At 36.2% G+C, this 22,416-nt stretch overlaps 2 protein-coding genes across 6 annotated transcripts in view; one reads left to right on the top strand and one right to left on the bottom strand.

Moving 5' to 3' along the window:
* Positions 1–5,437: 5,437 nt before the first annotated feature.
* Positions 5,438–12,718, top strand: LOC114357359 (transmembrane protein 14C). Its single transcript, XM_028310941.1, has 4 exons — positions 5,438–5,632; positions 6,780–6,827; positions 8,237–8,327; positions 12,163–12,718. The coding sequence occupies exons 1-4, from the start codon at positions 5,557–5,559 to the stop codon at positions 12,281–12,283; spliced, it is 336 nt and encodes a 111-aa protein (XP_028166742.1). The 5' UTR covers positions 5,438–5,556; the 3' UTR covers positions 12,284–12,718.
* Positions 12,460–22,416, bottom strand: part of Adamts-like (A disintegrin and metalloproteinase with thrombospondin motifs like) — a 50,518-nt gene continuing 40,561 nt past the window's right edge. For 2 of the 5 annotated variants that reach the window (XM_028310938.1, XM_028310936.1), the window contains exons 9-15: positions 20,565–20,691; positions 20,017–20,181; positions 19,493–19,609; positions 18,457–18,571; positions 16,446–16,561; positions 14,872–15,398; positions 12,878–13,981 (exon numbers count right to left, since the gene is read on the bottom strand). In XM_028310938.1, the coding sequence (XP_028166739.1) occupies positions 14,891–15,398; positions 16,446–16,561; positions 18,457–18,571; positions 19,493–19,609; positions 20,017–20,181; positions 20,565–20,691 (1,148 nt within the window). In that variant the 3' untranslated portion in view covers positions 12,878–13,981; positions 14,872–14,890. Of the gene's footprint in view, positions 13,982–14,871; positions 15,399–16,445; positions 16,562–18,456; positions 18,572–19,492; positions 19,610–20,016; positions 20,182–20,564; positions 20,692–22,416 lie in introns of all 5 variants that reach the window. The other 3 variants (XM_028310937.1, XM_028310940.1, XM_028310939.1) reach the window with 3 other exon arrangements.

The following is a 22,416-nucleotide window of genomic DNA, read 5'->3' as shown; positions in this document are numbered from 1 at the left end:
CTAAACGAAACGGTGCCGCGGTGGAAACTTATCGAGTTTGAGTTTGTTGGATTTGTCTTTTCGAGCACTTTGATGCTAAATGGTATTGCAATTGTACCAAGGCTCTGAGATTGAGATACAACTAAAAAGTGTAAAATAAAATTATATTAAAAAAAACTTTTTTAAAAACAAGCTTTTGTTCTGAATTACAGTTTACAATACAGCCGTTTGGTGTAGTGGTTCGGAACGGACTACTATGCCGAGAGGTCCCGGGTTCGATTTCCGGCCGGGCAAAAATTGAAATGATGAATTTTAATTTCTGTGACGGGTCTGGGTGTGACTATGTATATAATATGTACGTATTTACAAAAAAAAGTATTGAAATATAATATGTTTGTTTAATCCGTTTTCTAGTACCCATAGTACAAGCTTTGCTTAGTTTGGGACTAGAAACGTAGTGTAAAATGTCCAAGGATATTTAATTATTTTTTTCGTTTTATTATCACGTGTTAACGGATTAACGATTAACGTTAACTTGCGTTAAATCTTCCGAAATGTAACGTTTTAACGTTTAACGAAGTTAATTTTTTTAGTAACGGTTTAACGATTAACGAAGTTAACTATTTGATTAACGGTGCCCAGCTATGGTCGTACCTGTGTTAAATTAATAAGCTAACTTTATGTATAGCCTGACCAGGAACATAAAAACCCTCGCCATGTTGCGGAAAACTAATGGTACTAATTTCTTTTAATGGCAACAGTAACTGAAAACTTCATTGACATGTCACCTTGCATGTCAGTCTTTTGTTGTCAAAGTGTAAACAAACTTTATTTTAAATGTGTGCAATTGATTTTGTGAATTAAATTGCTAAAATATTTTTATAGTCGTGAAAGAAAAGTGGTTCACAATGTGTTAATGTATTTGTCGAAGAGAAATACTAACGGTTCGGACAATATTTTCATTGAATAATGTTTCCGACAAAGGTTGTCAAATTGACTGACATGTTTATCGTATAGTACAGTCCACTATGAAAATTAGCTGTAGTCTGTTTCAACTACCTATTTTAAAGTTTTTTGTCACTTTCTAAGTTTTGAATTTTATGGAATTGGGAAAGAAGTACCAATCTTGTTTTGTTCACTAAATACAACAACGAGCCGATTAATTGCCTATAACGATGCACATCATCATCACCACCTTTCCCCTCTTGATGTGTATCTATCAAAATATCTGGATGACTACTATCTTTTAAGCTTTTGTATTTAAATTTATCTAAAAGTTGATTTATATAACTTTCCTGAAAAATTTTTATAAAATGTTCTTCAATTAACACATCAAAACCTATAAACTTTTCAGTTTTATCAAATTTCCGCATTTCAAATTCCGTTTCTAATTGATTTATTATTTTATTTAAACATGTCTCATCCTTACCAATCAAAATACCATCATCTACGTAAATTGCTAAGTATATATTTTTATTTTTATTATGAAACACACATGGATCTAATTTCATTTGTATCAATCCCAATTTCTTCAAAAATTCCGTCAACCTCTTATTCCACATAAGTGGCGCTTGCTTCAACCCGTACAAACTTTTCTTTAATTTACACACCTTATTTTCTTTGTCCTTTATGTTGTATCCTAAGGGTATCTCCATAAAAATATCTTCATTTAATTCCCCATATAAAAATGCTGTTTTCACATCGAACTGCTTTATTTTAAACCCTTGTTGAGCTGCAATAGCCAACAACAATCTAACACTTGTTGTGTTTACCACTGGACTATATGTTTCTTTATAATCAACATTATACTTTTGTAAAAAACCTCTTGCCACTAATCTAGCCTTATATCTTCCACCAGGCTTTATTGTAAAAATCCATTTACTTGATATTATTTTTCTATTTCCTGCTTCCTCTCTTCCTACAATTTCCCATGTTTTATTCTTCTCTAAAGATTCTTTTTCTTCATCAATTGCTTTCTTCCATAAATCTTTATCAACACTACTCAAAACTTCCGTAAAAGTTAAAAACGAACTCTCTAAATCATAATCCATTAGCCTAGAAGGTAATCTCCTCTCTCTATTTGGTAAAATCCTTAAACCATCACTGCCTTCAACAGCTGAATCTTCTCTCACCTCCCCTCTCAAATTTATATTTTCTTCAATACAATCTTCAATATTCTCAGTATTTCCACCATCAACTTCAACATCTTCAACTCTATCTTCAAAAACATCAGTAACTCTTTCTTCACAAACACCATTATCTTCAACACCATTTCTAATATCTTCATTAACTTCTTCATTACCAACACCACCGCTTATAACTTCATCACAAATATCACCATCAATATCACCATTCTGGGTTCGTACGCTGGGCCCATAACCTGTTCGAGGAGTGTGCCTCTCTACACAACTCCTGGGAGGTTATTCAATCATAATAACGCCACTTCAATACTTCACACACACTTTATTATTAAAACAATATCAAAATCTATTACATATTAAATATTAAACCATTTACAACTGACTCTATCGAAATTCAATAATACAATGATACAATGTCACATTTTCTTGCTTGTCTACACCTGTCATTATTTTCAAACTTTATTCTAATGCTGTTTACTTTTAAAATAAAACCTGCCAGCAACATGTCATCTCATGATAAAATTCTATATCCTAACAGACTGTACTATACGATAAACATGTCAGTCAATTTGACAACCTTTGTTGGAAACATTATTCAATGAAAATATTGTCCGAACCCTTGGTATTTCTCTTCGACAAATACTTTAACACATTGTGAACCACTTTTCTTTCACGACTATAAAAAGATTTTAGCAATTCCATTCACAAAATCAATTGCGCACATTTAAAATAAAGTTTGTTTACACTTTGACAGCAATAGACTGACATGCAAGGTGACATGTCAATGAAGTTTTTAGTTACTGTTGCCATTAAAAGAAATTAGTACCATTAGTTTTCCGCAACATGGCGAGGGTTTTTATGTTCCTGGTCAGGCTATATTATCTGATGTATCTGTTACGGTTAATGTGATAAATTGAAAATTATTAATAATAACCGGTTATTATGAATAATTACCGACAGTCGCGGTAAAAGTGATAAATTAATCACATTTAACAGTGATTATTTAAAAATTCAACCTTAGTACTAACAAATTTCATAAAAAAGAACAACATCTTGTGTACATGCTCCTGTACAGCCAAACTTTTGAACGTTTTGATATCATATATTTGTCGGCGCCGGACACAGATGCTGCAATTATTATTGATGATTAATAGTACCAATCTTAATATTATGTTTTCTGTATAAATCTGTAGAGCAGAAGGTTTGTGATTCCTAAACGTAACACCTGACTGATGCGCAGAAAAAGATAACTGTCAATTAGTTGTGTCATGTCAAGTGTGAGCAGGCGGCTGCGAGGTTTTCTTTGAAAGCGTGTTGAGTTTGGTGGAACGTTAAATTGTAGGAAAAGTGGTTGTCAACCATTCAAGATATTATCTCCTTGCCCGTTAACCCACGCCTATGGAGATTCCACCCCTAGAGTTCCTTCTGATAGAGATCCAGTGCCTTTATCAGAAGTGGGATTCGAAGGGCACTATTCAAAGGAGATAAATCTTTTAGCATGCACACCTACGCTACGCAACTCATCAAGTTTTACATGGAGGATGCTGGCTCAGACATTGAGAGTTGGTGCAGGTTGACGGAAATTATTGTGATTGACGTAAACTAGAAGGGCCTTTGTGAGTGAGTGAGTTGAGGGGGCCGGGCCAAGGGCGCCCGGGCCACCCTGTTGCCGTGGTTGAAGGGGCTGTTTACGCCCGGGCCACGCTGGTGTAATGTTGGTTTCCTGATCGCACGGCTGCATGCCTGGATCAGCAGTTATAGTGGTAGTTGGGTTTGAGGTAAATGGTTGAAGGAGCCTTGGCTTATGCCTTGCGCGTCGGGCCATGTTACCTAAACCCTGGTTTCCTGGTCGCATGGCTGCATGCCTGGATCAGCAGTAGTAGTGGTGCGGTTTGAGGTAAATGGTTGAAGGAGCCTTGGCTTAAGCCTTGCGCGTCGGGCCATGTTACCTAAACCCCGGTTTCCTGGTCGAAGGGGCCTCACGCCCGGGCCAGCTGTAATGTTTTGGTTTCCTGGTCGGGCTTCGCGCCCGGGCCAGCTGTAATGGTTTGGTTTCCTGATCGAGTTGAGTTTGGTGGAACGTTAAATTGTAGGAAAAGTGGTTGTCAACCATCCAAGATATTATCTCCTTGCCCGTTAACCCACGCCTATGGAGATTCCACCCCTAGAGTTCCTTCTGATAGAGATCCAGTGCCTTTATATTAATATAATTTGGCATAATAAGTTTGGAATGTTTTTTGCATAATATTACTTTTCCATGATGCCTTTAATAATGTTTTGATGTAAAGTGAAAAATAGGTTAAGGTGCGGCGTTATTAGGAACATAAAAACCCTCGCCATGTTGCGGAAAACTAATGGTACTAATTTCTTTTAATGGCAACAGTAACTGAAAACTTCATTGACATGTCACCTTGCATGTCAGTTTATTGCTGTCAAAATGTAAACAAACTTTATTTTAAATGTGCGCAATTGGTTTTATGAATCAAATTGCTAAAATATTTTTATAGTCGTGAAAGAAAAGTGGTTCACAATGTGCTAAAGTAATTTGTCGAAGAGAAATACTAAGGGTTCGGACAATATTTTCATTGAATAATGTTTCCGACAAAGGTTGTCAAATTGACTGACATGTTTATCGTATAGTACAGTCCACTATAAAAATTAGCTGTGGTTTGTTTCAACAATCTATTTTAAAAAATTTGGTCACTTTCTAAGTGTTGAATTTTATGGGATTGGGAAAGAAGTACCGAGTTTGAAGCGTTCATGAGCAGACATTGCAGTTGAATATTCAAGTTCTGAATTTGATTATTGATGAATAATAAAATAAATTCTACTAGCTCGATTGATGGTTTCATTTAATTTATTTAAATCTGTTTACCTATAATAATATTTTTTCGTTAATTTATGAAAATATCAAATTAGCCCGTAATCCTGAATCCTGATACATAAAGTTAGCCTATTTATTTAACACAGGTACGACTGTACAGGTACGACTCAGTGTTGCACTATCAAATGCAATTGGACGCGCCTCTATGCCAGGGTTTTTATGTTCCTGGTCAGGCTATACATTGGTTTCATTGAATTTGAGCAATTTGATATTTTTTGTTTATTTAGAAAGAGCGAGTCTGCCCACAGAGAGCGAGATAGTGATACATAGTTTGTGCTTCAAGTAGGTATTTGGAGTATGGCCTCCATTTTTATCTGTAGCTTCATGGTTTTAACCTTAAAGCACACTCAAATTGCCTGTGTCCAAGGCTGTGTCATTCAGTCATTTAGCAGCCAGCTGTCATTACTGTCAAAGTCAACATTCATTCATCATTCTTTTTTTTTTGTCATCATTCCGGTTTTTTGTGGTGGTTGTGTGACTTGTGGAAAATTAAATAATTTCAATTTATTTACAAATTAGTCGAATTTCATAAATTATTGCTACTTTAGAACCATGGGTGTCGATTTTCTGGGATTTGCTTATGCCGCTACTGTTGCCGCAGGCGGTATTATGGGATACGCTAAAGCAGGTTAGTTTCACATAGTTTTGAAAGTTTATTTTTACTATTTTCTATTCTGTTTTTGTAACTGATTATCAAAAGAAAGTTATGTAACGATAGATACGCTACTGAAAGCCAATATGCAGCTTACGTGTTCGATCTACGACAGTTATTGAACTCGTTTTTGAGATAAGATAAATACCTATACTGAGACATATTTTCAAAAAGTCAAACATCTTAGCTGGGTTGTGGGCACAACGTTTACAGGTCCTAGTGTTATGTTATCTATGTTACTGTTTAAATCTGGTGAGGACTAACTTAAAAAAATTCGCATTATACAGAAAATTGGAGCCTTATTCTAAAGCAATAGCTGAGATGTGAAAATCAACTAAAGATAGCGCCAGACCGTTATTTAAACATCCTAATTTGATATGTAGACTGGTTTTTCTACTAATTTGTCTCTAAGTAGATAATTTAATTTATACATTACTAGCTTTCCGCCCGCGGCTTCGCCCGCGTGGAATTTTGTCTGTCACAGAAAAACTTTATCGCGCGCGTCCCTGTTTCAAAAACCGGGATAAAAACTATCCTATGTTCTTTCCCGGGACTCAAACTATCTCTATGCCAAATTTCATCAAAATCGGTTGCGAGGTTTAAGCGGGAAAGCGTAACAGACAGACAGACAGACAGACAGAGTTACTTTCGCATTTATAATATTAGTTGGGATGCTTTACATGCTAAACACATTATCATTTATAATGATTGTTTAATTTATGCAGCAATAACATCATTGTTCATTCCCAGTTATTATAGCACAGTTTAACATAACATTATCAGACACATGCAGTCTGTTGCAATGTAATGTTAATATTGTATTTTGCTTAGGATTCATGTATAGTTTTATGAATTTTGTAATTATATTTATTGTCATGGCACATTCAGTTACTTGTATTAAAATAATTTGTTACTATAACCCCCACATAAAGTACTATTAAGGAAGCAATAAACATATTGAGTATTGAGGTAATTATGATAAAACCAATCAGATTGTTGATAAACAAGCTCAGTGCGATTACGAAAACAATTGATTTCGGTTGTTACATGATTAAGCATTAAATTATCATGATTATGTATTAAATGATATTTGTGTTATTTATTATAATTTTCATATTTACAGGTTCCATTCCATCACTAGGAGCAGGCATTATTTTCGGTTCTATTTTGGGTAAGATTTTTTAATATATTATTTCTACCGATATTTATTTTAAAGCATATTGACACAACACAGTATCAATGTTACTGTTTAATTTGTACTTTTTTGTTTTTTCTAACCAGAAATGCAAATATTATTTCATAAGTTATTCATTATTACATTATTATATTCATTATTCATTATTATATTCATTATTACATTATTCCCTAAGCAAGTGGTTACTCTCGCTGGATTATTTAAGTACAGAAAACCTGATAAATTGATGTTTTTAGGCTACTCATGATGTTTCTTTTGCACCAGAAATTGCATTGTTGTACTGGTTTTCCTTTTCTCTGCAAGTTACACACTTAATTTTATTGGTTTTCCAAGATACAGGCTTGGCCTAGTTTGGAAACCTCTGTATATTTACTCTGTGTCTCCTTCAGCAATGCACTATTTATATTTATATTTAAATTGTGTTACTACCATTGTAAAAGTTTTGTGCAATAAAGAAATATTATTATTATCCATATTTTCTTCTTAAAGATTCTCGGAACTGGTTGTTCCGGTATTGCAAGAGAACCTCACGGGTTGTTAACCAAGTGATGGTCCTCTTGTAGGAATCGCCGTACAATTCGATTATTATGTTTGTACGCTTTGGAGCTCACGGGTCAAAAGTGGCCCGGTCCTTTATAAGGCTTGCGTGGGGATACAGATCCAACACGTAGAGGCCGTTTTAAGCGCAAAATAATCGACAAAAGTGAAAGTGGTGCACATGCTGGATCTAGTCTCTGACTATATCATGGGATGTAGCCAGAGACCATCCCCAGCCTGTGCACAGGAGCTATTGCAGTTATTGGAGAATGGACTAGGGTTATGGATGAAGGATGGATGGACTGGTTACTGGGCTATGGATGGAGACTACGGGACACCTGCCTGGTTCATAGTCTCGGACTGAAAAAATGGCAGGCGGTGACTAGCCAGCGACTAAATGGGCCCCCCCTGGCGTCATGGGTCGTATAGACCGGACTGAGGGGCAACATTGGCGTCTGCCAGCTCAGGGGTGTAGAGAGGTGTGCTGCGCTTTCTCCGAAGTTACTCGCGGCGTTATGCCCTTTAACACTTCCACCCCTGGAGCATATAGCTCTAGCGACTCCACTCTGGCCGGCCGGTTAAGGCAAGCCAGAGGTGAAAGTCCTGCAGACCCTCTCGGATTCCACTTCGGCAAGCCGAAGACGAGGGTCTTGACCGACTCTCGGGAGCACTCGGATTAACAACTGGCCCCGTGGTGTCGCTACTCACCAACAGCTCGCCACAAAGCTGCCCTGCGGGGCGATTATTATTATTATTATTATTATTATTATTATTATTATTATAAACAAAACAGAAATTTAATTAATTTCGCCTATTTCAATTAATGTTTCATGTTTTAATTATTTCAGGAGTTGGAGCGTATCAGATTACACAGGACCCTTCAAACTATGGCCTTATGCTAGGAACTACTACCACTCTTGGAGGACTTATGGGATACAGGTGGGTGCGAGAATTCTTTTTTCTTGTACAGGCTGATACCTATAAGAAAAAAGAAAAAAGGATATTTTTCGAAAATTTGCTTTTATGAAACATTTCAAATTCCTTTCTTGTTTTATTGTGACTCAAGGCTTGCATTATGCATAGTACAGTCCTCTCAACTTAAGCTGAGAATTGCATTTGTGTGAGTGCACACCGATAGTGTAGAGTGTCAATCGGCTTGAAGCGCGGCGCGCGTCCCGCGCATGGTTTAAACCGGTTTATTTATAGCAAGCGGCCTGAAGCGCGGCGCGTCCGCCACGCACCGCTTCATACTTCACTTCACCCCCGGTACTGGTAGCAGATACGTGTAATTTTATGTAATTGTGTTCCAAATATTAGTGAAATGGCTCCTACTGTAAGTGAATTTCCTGTACGAAATCCATTAAGCAGCCAAGTGAAAGAAATTTTATGCAAATTGAATACGTACACTCGACAGCAAATAAATCGCGCCACCCGCGACAAGCACTTTTAAACGTATGCATCCCCACTTCACACCAATATTGGTACCATTCAAAAGCCTAGTTCTAAACTTCATTTCATTATAGGAAAGGTTTTTACCCCAAAAATGTTTCTTTAGAAGTATCCAGAGTCACTTCTTCAAAAAATAGATAGTTACGCTTGAGCCAACTTTTATGGCTATAAAACTGTTAAGTTGGGATTAATCGCTATCCATCTGTTAAAGAGGACACGTGTGATCATTATTTGGTTTCATAACCATAAAATTTGGTCTAATTGATCCCAGAGGTGAGCCCAAAGTGAGGTCTTTTTTCAAGTCACATTTATGGTATATGTTAATCATTTATTAAGAAATTAAATATGTTTTTCTTTAAGGATATTTATTGGGCTTTCAAATAACACCAATATTGTTGGGGCACCATTATTGTGTCAAAAGAAAATCTTTAAAGTTCGCGTCACGGGTGGTGCGATTTATTTGCTGTCGAGTGTATTTTAAAGATGTGAACGAAAAGTTTTTAGTCTGTTTTTATTTTGTAATTTTATAAAGTTTGTCTTTTTGTTGTATTTTGTAAGGCTGGCTGTACGCCCTTTCTATAAACGGTGCTCGCAGAATATCAGCGTCGAGGTACTTCGTGCCTTGGCATATGCTGAGCGAGGACCTGTTTTTATTTATTTATTTATTTAAAAGGATGTGTCAAGTGTCGTTACATTGCATCGGCCCAATTGGTAGCAAGTGTTTTATAGACTTCCTTTTAATAAAACATTAATTTTATTTGTATGTGTTTTACTAACGGTACTTTTGGCGATCACTCACACAAATGCAATTCTCAGCTTAAGTTGATAGGACTGTAGCAGGCCTGTTCATCTCCGCGAGTTTACATCGAAAACAAAACACGCACGATTGCCCCCTACAAGAGTACTATTCGACAAGGCCTCACATACGAGCGAACATTGACTCACGCACGCGTATTCTTGTGTATGATGGAAAAAAATAAAGAAAATGGTGTACTAAATACTGTGCAGTATTTAACTGTCTAAATAATAATAAAAACACAGAATGTACTTTTTTAAGTTGCCTCAAGACACTGAGAGGTAAATAAGTAGTTAATATTATTCATGATAATTCATGCTAAATCATGTATTTCCTCCGCCATTTTCTGCAGATTGGCACCTCACGTCACATCATTTTACCGAAGTCAGCCCTATAGCTTCGGCGCAGTACCGATCACTGACGTTTGTCAACAAAACTTCTGACAAACTTGCTTGACTCTTGAGACAAGCTAAATTACACCATATTGTTAATGACATTGAGCATACATTTTTTTAAATACCTTCGCGAAGTAAAACTTCTGTACGTAGTACTTATTATTATTCTGTGATAGTAGGTACAACAAATAGCATGAAACAGGTATATTGCTCACCAAAAACTGTTAAGAAATTGTATCATTTCAACATTTCCTATAGGGCGATACGTATCAGTGGACGCACTGTAAAACTTTCTGTACAGAAGATTCAACCTTTTGTTGTTTCGTTCGCGTTTGTTACGAATTCATGTTCATAAGGTCTTCAGAGATTAGTTATGATTTCTCACCATCAAGGCAAATGCCAGTTTGTCCCAATCATAAAACAAATAATATACAGGGTGTTTGGCGCATCGTGTTCCAAAATGATTTGGCGGATAGAATGGGTCATTTCCTATATTTTCAGCCCCCATAACACGTTCCATGCCAGGCGGCTACTTTTAAATTATTATTTTTAGTAATTTCACCAAAATACCCAAATCGCATCATTTAATGTCGATTTAAAAAAAAACTACTAGGCGTAGCCTCAAAGTAAATATTTTGTTTTGACGTGCGTTGATGTAGGGTTGCATCAAATCTAAATTTACTATCAAATATCGTCTAGTTTTTTTTAAATTCAGCTTTGAAGTTTTCCGAAAAGTAAAAAATGGACTGAACATTTTAGTTTACATGGCTATAATTTTTTTTTAATAGAGAGCGATCTTCGGATTTTATCAAAACTTTTCTAGTCTATCCCCATTCAAACGGTATACTAATCTTGTTTAAATAATAACAACAACTTCACAAATTCCTTAAATTAGTGAATTGACTCTACTCGGACTGATTTGCGAAATTTGTGTGTAAAGCCTCTTTTTGTGTGAATAGCACATTAAACACCTAACAGGTAAAAAATATTTATCTTATGCAATGTAAAAACCCTTTCTCTATCGTTTTTCAATGTGGATTTCTAGAAATTAAAGACGAAAATAATTATTTTGATCGTTTATTAATTATTACAAATTTTGTTTAAAATGTCCGCCTCGGCAACGTATACACTCACGACATCTTCTAATTTCGACTGTTTTCGTATGCAGCCACATTTCTCTTTTTATTACTACAAAGGCGTTTTCTATTCGTTGTTGTAGTTCTTCTATTGTTTGAATCCGTTACGTATACCAGTTCTTTAGCTTGTCCCCAGACGTAAAAATCTAACGGAGTTAGGTCTGGGGAACGTGCAGGCCACTGTATAGGGCCATCTTTTCCAATCCACGAGTAGAAAACGCCTTTGTAGTAATAAAAAGAGAAATGTGGCTGCATACGACAACAGTCGAAATTAGAAGAAGATGTCGTGAGTGTATACGTTGCCGAGGCGGTCATTTTGAACAAAATTTGTAATAATTAATAAACGATCAAAATAATTATTTTCGTCTTTAATTTCAAGAAATCCACATTGAAAAACGATAGGCATTAGATAAATAATTTTTACTTGTGAGGTGTTTAACGTGCTATTCACACAAAAAGGGGCTTTACACACAAATTTCGCAAATCAGTCCGAGTAGAGTCAATTCACTAATTTAAGGAATTTGTGAAGTTGTTGTTATTATTTAAACAAGATTAGTATACCGTTTGAATGGGGATAGACTAGAGAAGTTTTGATAAAATCCGAAGATCGCTATCTCTTTTAAAAAAAATGTATAGCCATGAGTAAACTTAAATGTTCAGTCCATTTTTTACTTTTCGGAAAATTTCAAAGCTGAATTTAAAAAAAACTAGACGATATTTGATAGTAAATTTAGATTTGATGCAATCCTACATCAACGCACATCAAAACAAAATATTTACTTTGAGGCTACGCCTAGTAGTTTTTTTTTAAATCGACATTAAATGATGCGATTTGGGTATTTTGGTGAAATTACTAAAAATAATAATTTAAAAGTAGCCGCCTGGCATGGAACGTGTTATGGGGGCTGAAAATATAGGTAATGACCCATTCTATCCGCCAAATCATTTTGGAACACGATGCGCCAAACACCCTGTATAAATTCTTCTGTTATTTCCAGGTTCTACAACAGCAGAAAGTTCATGCCAGCCGGTTTAGTGTTTGGTCTCTCCATCGCTATGGCCGTCAAACTGCTGGTGAAGAATGTCGGATCCAACCCGCTACCTGTCAAAGCTGGTTAAATATCTTTAATATTTTAAGTATTCCTGCTGTGGGTGAGGTATTTTATTCTGTATTCTTGAAAATTCTTTCAATATTGTTCTGTGAGGATCTATTGTAATGGTCAAAGCATCGGTTAATTTCTTTGTATATTTTTGTTAGATAACTTGGATAAAAGTATTTTTTTTTGTCAGGTAACGTTTAAAGACTCGGAAATTTACCTCACATCAGGAATACAGTAGATTAGTATTTAATTTGTAGATGTACATAAGCTTACCTGTAGGTAAAAGACCTTTAAAATATTTTGATCGCACATTCTTCAACTTTTTTCTACATAGTAAATATTAAGATGATATTTATTGAATTAATTTATCAGAATATTTTTGTTGCTAATTTTAGGCGAAAATGAGGAAGCATGACAGAGTTTTATACCTAAATAGAATTCAATAAAATATTGGTGTTGGGAAAATATTATTTTGTTTTAATTTTTTACTTTAAATAAATATCCTTGTTTTTATGGAGGAGTATCAAATGAAACGAATGTACAATTTTTCTTATTTTATATTTTTTTCTTAAAATTTAGACAATTCGTGATGATAATAAGTTTTGATTTATACATAAATAGTTTGAACATAATAAATAGTTAACAGCAAGTGATGTATAGTTAAGTCACTGTTATTCTCAACACCGAGAAGTCTACACAGGAAAAATAATTGCATTTTATTTTTATTCTATTGGTAACTTTATAATTAAAGATCTATGTCACATAAATAGTTTTAGAAATTAAAAACAGGCTTAAATTACAACAAGGGCTATCAAATTTCTTGATAAAATAAATCCAAAGTTTCACAAAACAGTGTAAAATTACTTATAAAATTAGAGAAAAAAAAAATACAACTAAATATTGTTCTGAGGGTCGCGAACCAGTCGCTCTAGTCGATTTTTAAACAAACAAAAAAATAAACCTACTTTATTCTTAACAATTACTGTATAAAAGGCACTTCGTGGCAGTTTCTTTTATTGAACGCTATCTTTACAATCGTTCTAACGACAAATCGTAGGCTAAGGAGTATTTCTATTTCCAAACTGGATATTCGGATCACTCTTCAGTACACTAATCCTACTGCTTATGGTTCATTAATAGTAACACAATCACATGATATCACTCTCGGGCGCTGACACCAATGTTCGTCAGACACCACATTCACTGCGCGACGACCGCAAGTTACTGAAATAAGAGCGAGCAAAGGGCAATCTGCTCGCTCTTATTTGATATTCGTTATCACAAAAATTCGTTGCGATTACAGTAACGATCACACCCGGCTACCGACTGGATAGTAACACCCGGTTACCGCGGCAACTGACAAGTTACCGTCTGGATGGTAGCTCGATGTTACCGCGCGGATACACAATGTTACAGCGCAGTACTCGGTGTTACCGTGTCGATGGTCGATGTTACCACGCGGGTACTCGATGTTACCGCGCGGATACAGGACATTTCAGCGCAGAAGTAACGTTACCGCGCGGGTACTCGATGTTACAGCGCGGAAACTTGTGTTACGGCGCGGTTATTCGATGTTACAGCGTGGTACTCGACGTTACCGCGTGGATAGTAGGTAAAGCTATTCGTTGTGGGCCGCGCGTCTCGCTCGGTAGCGGCGCCGTATGGCGGCCGCGGGACAGTCTTTATGCTTTACCGCTCATTAATCTAGTGGCGGCTGCTGAAAAAAAATAAATGAATTAATAATTATGTTTCTTAATAATAATAATATTCATACATGCAAATGATAAGAAAATATTCAGAAAATAGAACGATATTTCACAAAGCTCATAAGTAAGACTACAATACAATAATTTAATAAATTATACAAACAATAAAATCTTGATATGCATAATAATTAATAGATTATGTAACTGGATATTTTACTTAAATATGTAGATTATATTAAGAGTAAATGTAAAAATAATGTATGTATTTTTAACACTAGGCGAAGAAACATGCTTAGATAGTAATTTATGAATGCCAGTTGATTTATTCTTGTTTTTTTATTTTGATTTTAAAATGGGTTAATAAATCAAGTAACATACTGCAAATACTTTGAATAATGATAGTTATAGTGATTTATTTATATAGACAGATTTAGTCTTATGTAGGTATTATTTTGTACATTGAGGGAAACATGTGGTGTGAGGGTAGGTATAGATTAGACTAGGATCGAAATTCGTGCAAATTCTTATGAAAAATATTGTCATTCTCGTATGTAGTAGTTATGTACACCTGCAATGCAATGATTTGTGTTGAGAAGTATAGTAAAGTAGTATGATGATGACGTTTAACCCTTTACCTAGTGGCCGAATTGTTTCCATCATATCTTGAACTTTATTGACATGAAATAAAGTTCAAAGCCAATGTTTTTTCTCTGTACTGGTAAAAGGGTTAACAGAAGTATGTACAACGTCAAAATCCTTCTTCGAAGTTGTATGTTATTCAGAAGCAATATTATATTTTGTTTAATCGAATATTACTTCTGAACACCATTGTGGATGAATGAAGATTGATTGATGTGGAAGGTCCATGGCGATAGATGTCTCCAAGGCACTATGACCTTACCAATAAGTGCTAAATTCGTCTACTTCTGAAGCTCGCCCGTCGTCAAGTTCCTCTGATACGAGAACACCAGTCTCGCCGGTTCGATTTGTACTTGCTGCGAGTTAGCATCTGGCCTTATCGAGTTGTCACTCGATTTCGGTTGCGAGTAGTATGTGCCGAATTTGAATATGGATTTGATTTCTTTGTCAGAGTGCGGACTTTTTGTGGTCGATTTAAAGAATCTGTCGAACTCGTCTTTGCTGTAAAAGCCATGTTTTTGTTCCGATTTCGGCGTCGACTTAGTCGTCCGCGTGTAAAAGTCTTTGAAATCGTACGGACTCCTTGTCGTTGAAACTGAGTATTTATTTATTGATGGTGGGTATGTGCTTGGCGAGACGGTGGTTCTCTCAGTGAAGAACGATTTTCTGGTTGTGAAGAATCTTTCTGTCGTTGTTGTTGTTGTAGTTGTTGTTTGCGTGTCGTAGTAATGCCTTTGGTATATGGGTGGTGTAGTGCTAGGCACGTAAGGCTGTGTGGTGGCTTCGTAGCTGTGTTTGTCAAACAAATATTTATTAGTATGTTCCTTTGGATGTTGTATGGATGTACACATACTGACTGGAATGAGAGTGTGTGGGTCTTCTCATTGGCTGTGCCAGTATTGTGATGTCACATTATGATGGGATATAAAATCCTCAAATATGTGAGGATAATGTAATTTATGTTTTGCGAGAATTTTGTTGACTCGATATTTGCATAGTGAGCTTATTGAAGTTACTAAATGAAATCATCCTTTTATAATTTTAAAGTGAAGGTAAGTATATGCTTAACTGAAAAACATTTACCCCCTTATCCATAAAAAATAACAGTCTTGTCAGTAAAGCTTTCTAAAGCCTGGTCCGTGAGCACGTAGAATTTTGTCCAATGACCCCAAGCTACCCATCCTTATCGCTCGCGCGTAATTATGTCGCTGTCGCACTCACACACTCACTGCGGGCGCCCGTCGCACAGTCGCGACAGCAATATATTTACGCGCGAGCGATAAGGATGGGTAGCTTGGGTTCATTGGACAAAATTCTACGTGCTCAGAGACCGGGCTTTATCAGAATGTTGATTTCGGCGAGATAAAAAGACATAAAATTATGAATAAGGGGGCTAATGACACATTAAGTAGCAATAATAGCACCTAATCATTTAAATCTTAAATTACATTACTCGTTGTTAATTCATCAACATACTTACACACTACCCGTGCCTTTGACGATTAACAAAAAACCTAAATAAGTGTGCCAGGCGAGAGTGTGTAAATATGTTAACGTATAAAGTGGATAGGTCTGTTATACACATAAGTACAATAGTTACTTGCTATGTCAATAATAAAATGATAATAGAGTCAATTGTCTCCCAAACCCTTCAGGCCAGTATGGGGTATGTAGGCTAAATCCTCAATTTTCTTCTAGTAAATTAGAGGTCTTTCTCCAGCAGTGGATAATAAAATGACCTGATTGTGATGATGTCAAATTATCACGGATAGCCAACTGATAGTTTAACAATATCAAACTATCAGTTGGCTAGCTTTGTAACCAGCGGTTACATACCTAGTAACGTTCCCGTAGAACGGGCTTGTCTCCGGTCGAACGTAGCTCGGCGTGTGCTGCGAGTAGTCCGGGATTATGTTCTCGTGTTCTGTTATACATCGCCCGTTTATGCAGTACTGGAAATGGAGGGAACGGTTGAATTTCGTTAGTGTTACAACGCGTTCTGTAGTGTAACACATGTGTTATGACTTTGTTACATTGTAAAAATATAGAAGAGTTAGAGTACATTGCATGTAACAACGCGTTCTATAGTGTAACACACGTGGTATAATGTTTGTTACACTTAACCCAGATACTCCTGAAACTTTTTATCCTTGTCAATTTTTATAAATTTTTAGTATGTTTCTAAATAGAGGTCAAGTATCCACAGAAAAATTTTAGAAAAATTCTTGGTCAACTGGAAAAGCCGGAAAATGGGTGGTGTTTTAACACCTGGTCGGAGAATGGACTACTACTACGTGAAAAAATTATACTTTGATTTTGTTAGGTTTAAGAGTTAAAAACGAGTTGTAAGTTATACACATTTATTTAAAAAATACCAAAATCTTATTCAGAGGAGGTAGGAGGACGGTGTAGACATAATTCATAACCCAGGATACTTTAGTAGGTACGTGGCGCATTTTTTACACCAAATTAATTTTTTCTTGCAAATTTTACATGTCAGTTGCATGTAGTACTCGTAAGTACAGTAGTACGAGTATGTACTCGTCTACGGGTCTACCGGGTCTACGGAGCTTACATCCCTACGTATGTACATAGAGATGTAAGCTCCGTAGACCCTGGTTGTGGCGCAATTCTTCATAAATATTGTTTGGCACAAACTTTAACAGAAGGTACTTGCACTATATTGCATTGTTGTAATAATTGTGATTGCGGTAGGTACTTTCATGGCAGAAGAACTAGCTGCATTGGAGGCATCATTAGATTCATTTCGTCTTACTTTAAAAAATTCAGAAAGCGGGATGTTATCCTCTTTGTCTGAAGAAGACTTGTCGTACTGTACTTCTGCCTCGGCTCTAAGTTGAGAACCTGGTAATTCACGAAAAATAGTAATAGAAAACTTACACGCTTTAGCAGGCTAACCTGGAAGATTTTGTAAGGTAACGTGGTCTTCTTCACCAGAATCTTCATCTGTTGCTTCTGCATTAGCATTTTCTGGTGGTAAAATTGCTATGTAATTCGCTATCTGATCATTGTCGTCAGTATTTCCACTATTTCGTGAAGTCTCAGCGGTCTTTTATATCGTGGCCTAAACTTTTAATGAATATACAAGTTAGACGTCGATTATGCGACCAGGTGTTAAAACACCGATTGTAATTTTGTCATAAAAAGTCTCAAAAATGTAAAGCTTTTCAAAAACATAAGTTTATAGTTTTGTAGCTAACAGTAGTACCTAAATTAATAACTAGTATAATCTGAGGTATTACTAGCAAGTTTATGAAATATCTTAGCTTTTATATGACGTTTTTGCACAAAACNTGAAATATCTTAGCTTTTATATGACGTTTTTGCACAAAACTAAATAACAGAATTCAAAATAGTAAAATACTAACAAAATAAAGCAAATATGCGATATCGAACCTACTCAATTACAGCTTGATTCGTAATGAAGAGAAAATACAAGGAACAGTAAATAAATTCTCGATATTTTTATAATTTATCTGAGGATATTCCGAACTACTTTTTAGCGGTGTTATAACACCTGGTAGGAGTAAGTGGGTTAAGAACGCAATGAGCATAATATACTAACGGTAAATCTTAAAAAAATAATAAAAATGATGACTGAAAATATTTTTAATTTCAGGTTTCAATCCCGCAGGTTGCAAAATGTTTGTATCATGGGGTGCTTTAACATCTCCAATTACTGAAATACTTTATTGTGAACTGCCAATGAAAAGTAATTTGGAATCTTTCTTTCAAAGGTACAATATTTGTTTGATGGGTCAACTACTCAATACCCCTTTTGACATGGGTATTATTGATTGATATAAGAGGTAATGAAAGTATTTACCTGTCCGTCCCCGCAGGGCGAGCCCTCGGCGGCGGGGCGGTAGGCCACGCAGTACCCGGAGGCCGAGTCGAAGCAGAACAGCTGAGCGCACACGCGCTCGTCTTTGAAACACGCGCTGGCAAAGGAACATTTTATAAAATTAAGAAGTAGATAGAATATAAGTACCTAGAGAAAATAGATAAGATAAGATAAAATTGAATAAAAACTTAGTCTAAATACAAGAAACTTAAACGGGACTATGAAATTAATAGACTTGTGTGTAACATGGTGCAGTTTTATACCAGACTAGCGGCCGCCCGCGACTTCGTACGCGTGGATCCTGTTTTACCCCCTTTTCCCGAATTTTCTTTGCTATAAACCTCACGGAGCCCGAGACCTTTCCAACGAATGCAAAACCGTGGAAATCGGTTCGTGCGTTCTGGAGTTATAGCGTCAGAGAGGAAAACCCGACTTATTTTTATATAGTAGATAAGGACCTTTCGTGCAAGATTCCGTCTCGCCTGTATTAGAACGGATTATCTATATTAGTTGGCACTGGCATGCTGCAAAATTCCTAGCATCGATAGGTAGGTATAGGTCGCGCAGTGAGAGTTGGGGCGATCAGCACAAGCAAAGATTCTTGCGTAGTCTGACTGACAAGTGCTTTCTGTGGGTTTAGACAAAGTGCAAATTATAATCGCAAACCAGTCGAAAAGCCCCTTTTTTGTATGGAGTTTTGACGGATTCGATTTGCGATTCGATCAAAAAGTGCGTTTTGTCTAGGGGGGGCTGTTTTGCTTGCACCGATTCGATTCGACCGTATTCGATATTTGAACTTAGTGTTGTGCGTGTTCTGTATTTACATTTTCATTAATATCAGATGTATTGTGTTCACTTCAACTTTCGTACTCGACGGTTGCCTACGAGACCCTATTAAAATGCCTCTTCTGTTTTTATGAAAAAGCTAGTGCTTGATATACTGTACATCTAATTACAGGAATAATAATCTGCTACTTATTATTTCATGATGATAATGGACCAAAAACGTTTTACATACCTGGTACCTCTATCCTTTCGGCACTGGGCGTCCAGGGTGAGCAGTCTTCCAGGTAGCACGCGCGGCAGTGAGTCGTCTTCATGCGGTGAGTTGTATAAACACGTTGCTGTGTCGCCGCTGAAACAGGTGCCAAATAGTTATAAATAAATGCCTAGAAAAATACAGCTAAATTGCCATTGACTGGAATAAAATTTTACAACGTATCTTATTTTCATGTAGTTCTTTAGTTCTTTACAGCTTTTTGCTGGCAATGGATGGACATCTAGGTGAAAAAAGGGTTCAAGAAACGATGGAAGCCCTGGGCACTGCAAGGCTTTTCCAGCGGAAGCCTTTCTTTGTTTGTCTCAGGTCTAACATGAAGAAGTCATTCTCCTTGCAGCATTAATCTGTTTCTGAACTGCCCGTAGTGTGAGCACTTACTAAAAAAAAGTCTTGAGGATTGTTCTGCACAGTCTCAGCGGTATTTCTCCGCTCTGGACCAACAAGTTAAAAGACTGGGTAAGAAAGACACGAGGATTGCTTACTTCAAAAAATGATGGAAGCTCTGCACACTGCAGGGCGACCAACGGAATCCCTTCTCTGTGTGCCTGAGGTCTGACATGATGAAACCGTCCTCCCAGCGGCACTTCTCCGCTCCAGGACCGCCGAGGTAGGAAGGTGGGGGGCTGCCGTCGTGTACTGCGCCTAGTCTGGATTGGTAATGGGGTATGCGTCAGTATTATAAACGAGCTAATTATATTAAGGCTGCTTGTTGAATGCGGTGTTACGGTTTTGTTACAAATGGGCACTTTTTGCGTGGTTGGAAAAAATACTATGTTACTAGAGCAAATGGATAGGAGTTACGGGTAAAAAATTATTAGGTACAAGTCAGACAATAGCAGACCATTACCTACGGTGATAAGACTGGGATCTTACAGATTTTTAGGGCTCCTAAAAACTAAATTATTTAGTTCCTGTTGAGTTACAACATTTTGTGTTACACTGGAGAAAATTTTACCGATTTGTAACACAACAGCAAACACAAAAATATCTTATCGAAAATCAAAACAAATTTAAAATTTGTTTAACTTACAAGTGACCGACTTCGTGCGCCGCCACAATGATGCCAGAGAAGCCACCGGTGTCTTCAATGATGGCCACGGAGTTGACCTTCTCCAGTCGCTTGTTCACTACACAGGCCCCACCCACGTAGGCGAACCCTGGGCATGAACTTTGTTTCAGTAAGGAGATAAAGAAATCCTGAGCGTAAGCTGAAGAACGCAGACGAAAGAACAGAAAAGGTTGATGCAAATAAGATTCTTATGTTTTATGAATAAGGTAGTTTTTCGATAGATCTGAAGCCACGTAGGAAACTTGACGATGCTAGAACAGACAAGTGGCTAATGAAAATAAGGTTTAAGTGTTCTGTGCATAAGGTATTTTTTTTAAAGATCAGAAGGTGTCAGAAGTCACATTAATAGCGCTTAGATCATAAAGCTATGTTCTGTGATATTTGATATCTAAGTTTTTGGCAATATTTTTCGACTCTACTGGGAATTTGAGGACCTTATTTACTCAGTATGGTTTCATGTTCTGTGTCTTCTGAATTTCAGCTTACGTTCAGTTTACGTTTTATGTATTTCATAAGCAGGGTCTTCAGGGTCTTGTTCCAGGACTTAGTGGGAAGGTTTGACTGGACTTGATAATGATGATGGTAAAGTTAAAAATATTGAAATTTCTAAGAAACCGGCATGCTTATTACAGATTTTAGTAACTTTTCCGGTTGCTAAATTTTACATTAGCAACGCGACCGCAACGCCAACCAATAACAGCGCGTGGCGCTAGTTTCCATACATTTTACGCAGTCGCGTTGCAAATTGTACAAAGCAAAAATCCATAATAACCCCGCCGATCGTTGAAATTTCAAAAGCTTTTTCAATGATTTTACAAATTAGGATTATGTAGGACTACTCACATTAATGATGGAGATGACGATGTTGTTGATAGAAGAGTAAATTGGTTGTTGATTATGATGAACAAACATTACTTATGTAGATATTAAGGCAGAAACTATAAGGTATTCTAAATAATTTAATCTAATAGGGCTAAATACAAATAGTGCATGCATCTGTGCATAAAAACAAGCGGGTAAACTCTGCAAAACGATTTCGATATCTCTTTTACTCATACCAGTATCCTAATGAGTGTGATAGAGACAGGTGATATCAAATTCGTTGGCCGAGTCTTATGCGTGCATTAGTACAGCAAACAAAATCTTTTATTTATTATACACATGCAGTATACCTAATTAAATTATGGTACATAACAGTATTTTTGTTAGTTGTGTCATATTGTTTTTGAATTCACGTGCATTAAGCTTTTATTGCAAACTATTTACAAAATAAACACCCATCTAAAGAAGAAACTACATAATTTACACTACATAATCTAAGGTTTGAAAAATATTAACAAAGTAAACGCACATTTTTTACCATGCAGCTAAAATGAATTTTAAAAAACAAAAAACTTTTTCCCTCCATTTTCTGTCAGTGTGACACTGTCTCCCAGAATAACCATAGACAAAAACTCGATTATCGACTAAGAGCTTACGTAACTTAATCCACAGGTGTCCTTTATAATATTTTAATGTTATTCTATTTTTTGAAGGAAATAAATTTAAAAAAATTGTGAAACTGGCGAAGTTCACTCGCGAAATGTTAGATAATTATCCAAATAGTTATAATATTAATTAGCTGCTATTGCATGCGTTAAAATGATTCTAGCAAAAAAAAACGTAAGTATGTCGAATACGAATAAGTATTAATACGACTTATTAAAATTATAATAATTATGAGGCTTTAAAAACATTCTAGAAAAACAGAAATAACTACTACATACAGAGATATGTTTCTAAACATATACAATAACTACTTACATGAATGTAT

The sequence above is a fragment of the Ostrinia furnacalis genome, unplaced genomic scaffold (assembly GCF_004193835.3).
Source record: "Ostrinia furnacalis isolate ACB-3 unplaced genomic scaffold, ASM419383v2 OfSCF3139, whole genome shotgun sequence".
NCBI classification, from domain to species: domain Eukaryota; kingdom Metazoa; phylum Arthropoda; class Insecta; order Lepidoptera; family Crambidae; genus Ostrinia; species Ostrinia furnacalis.
The sequence above is the reverse complement of the archived record's forward strand: the minus strand, read 5'-3'. Positions and strand labels throughout refer to the sequence as shown.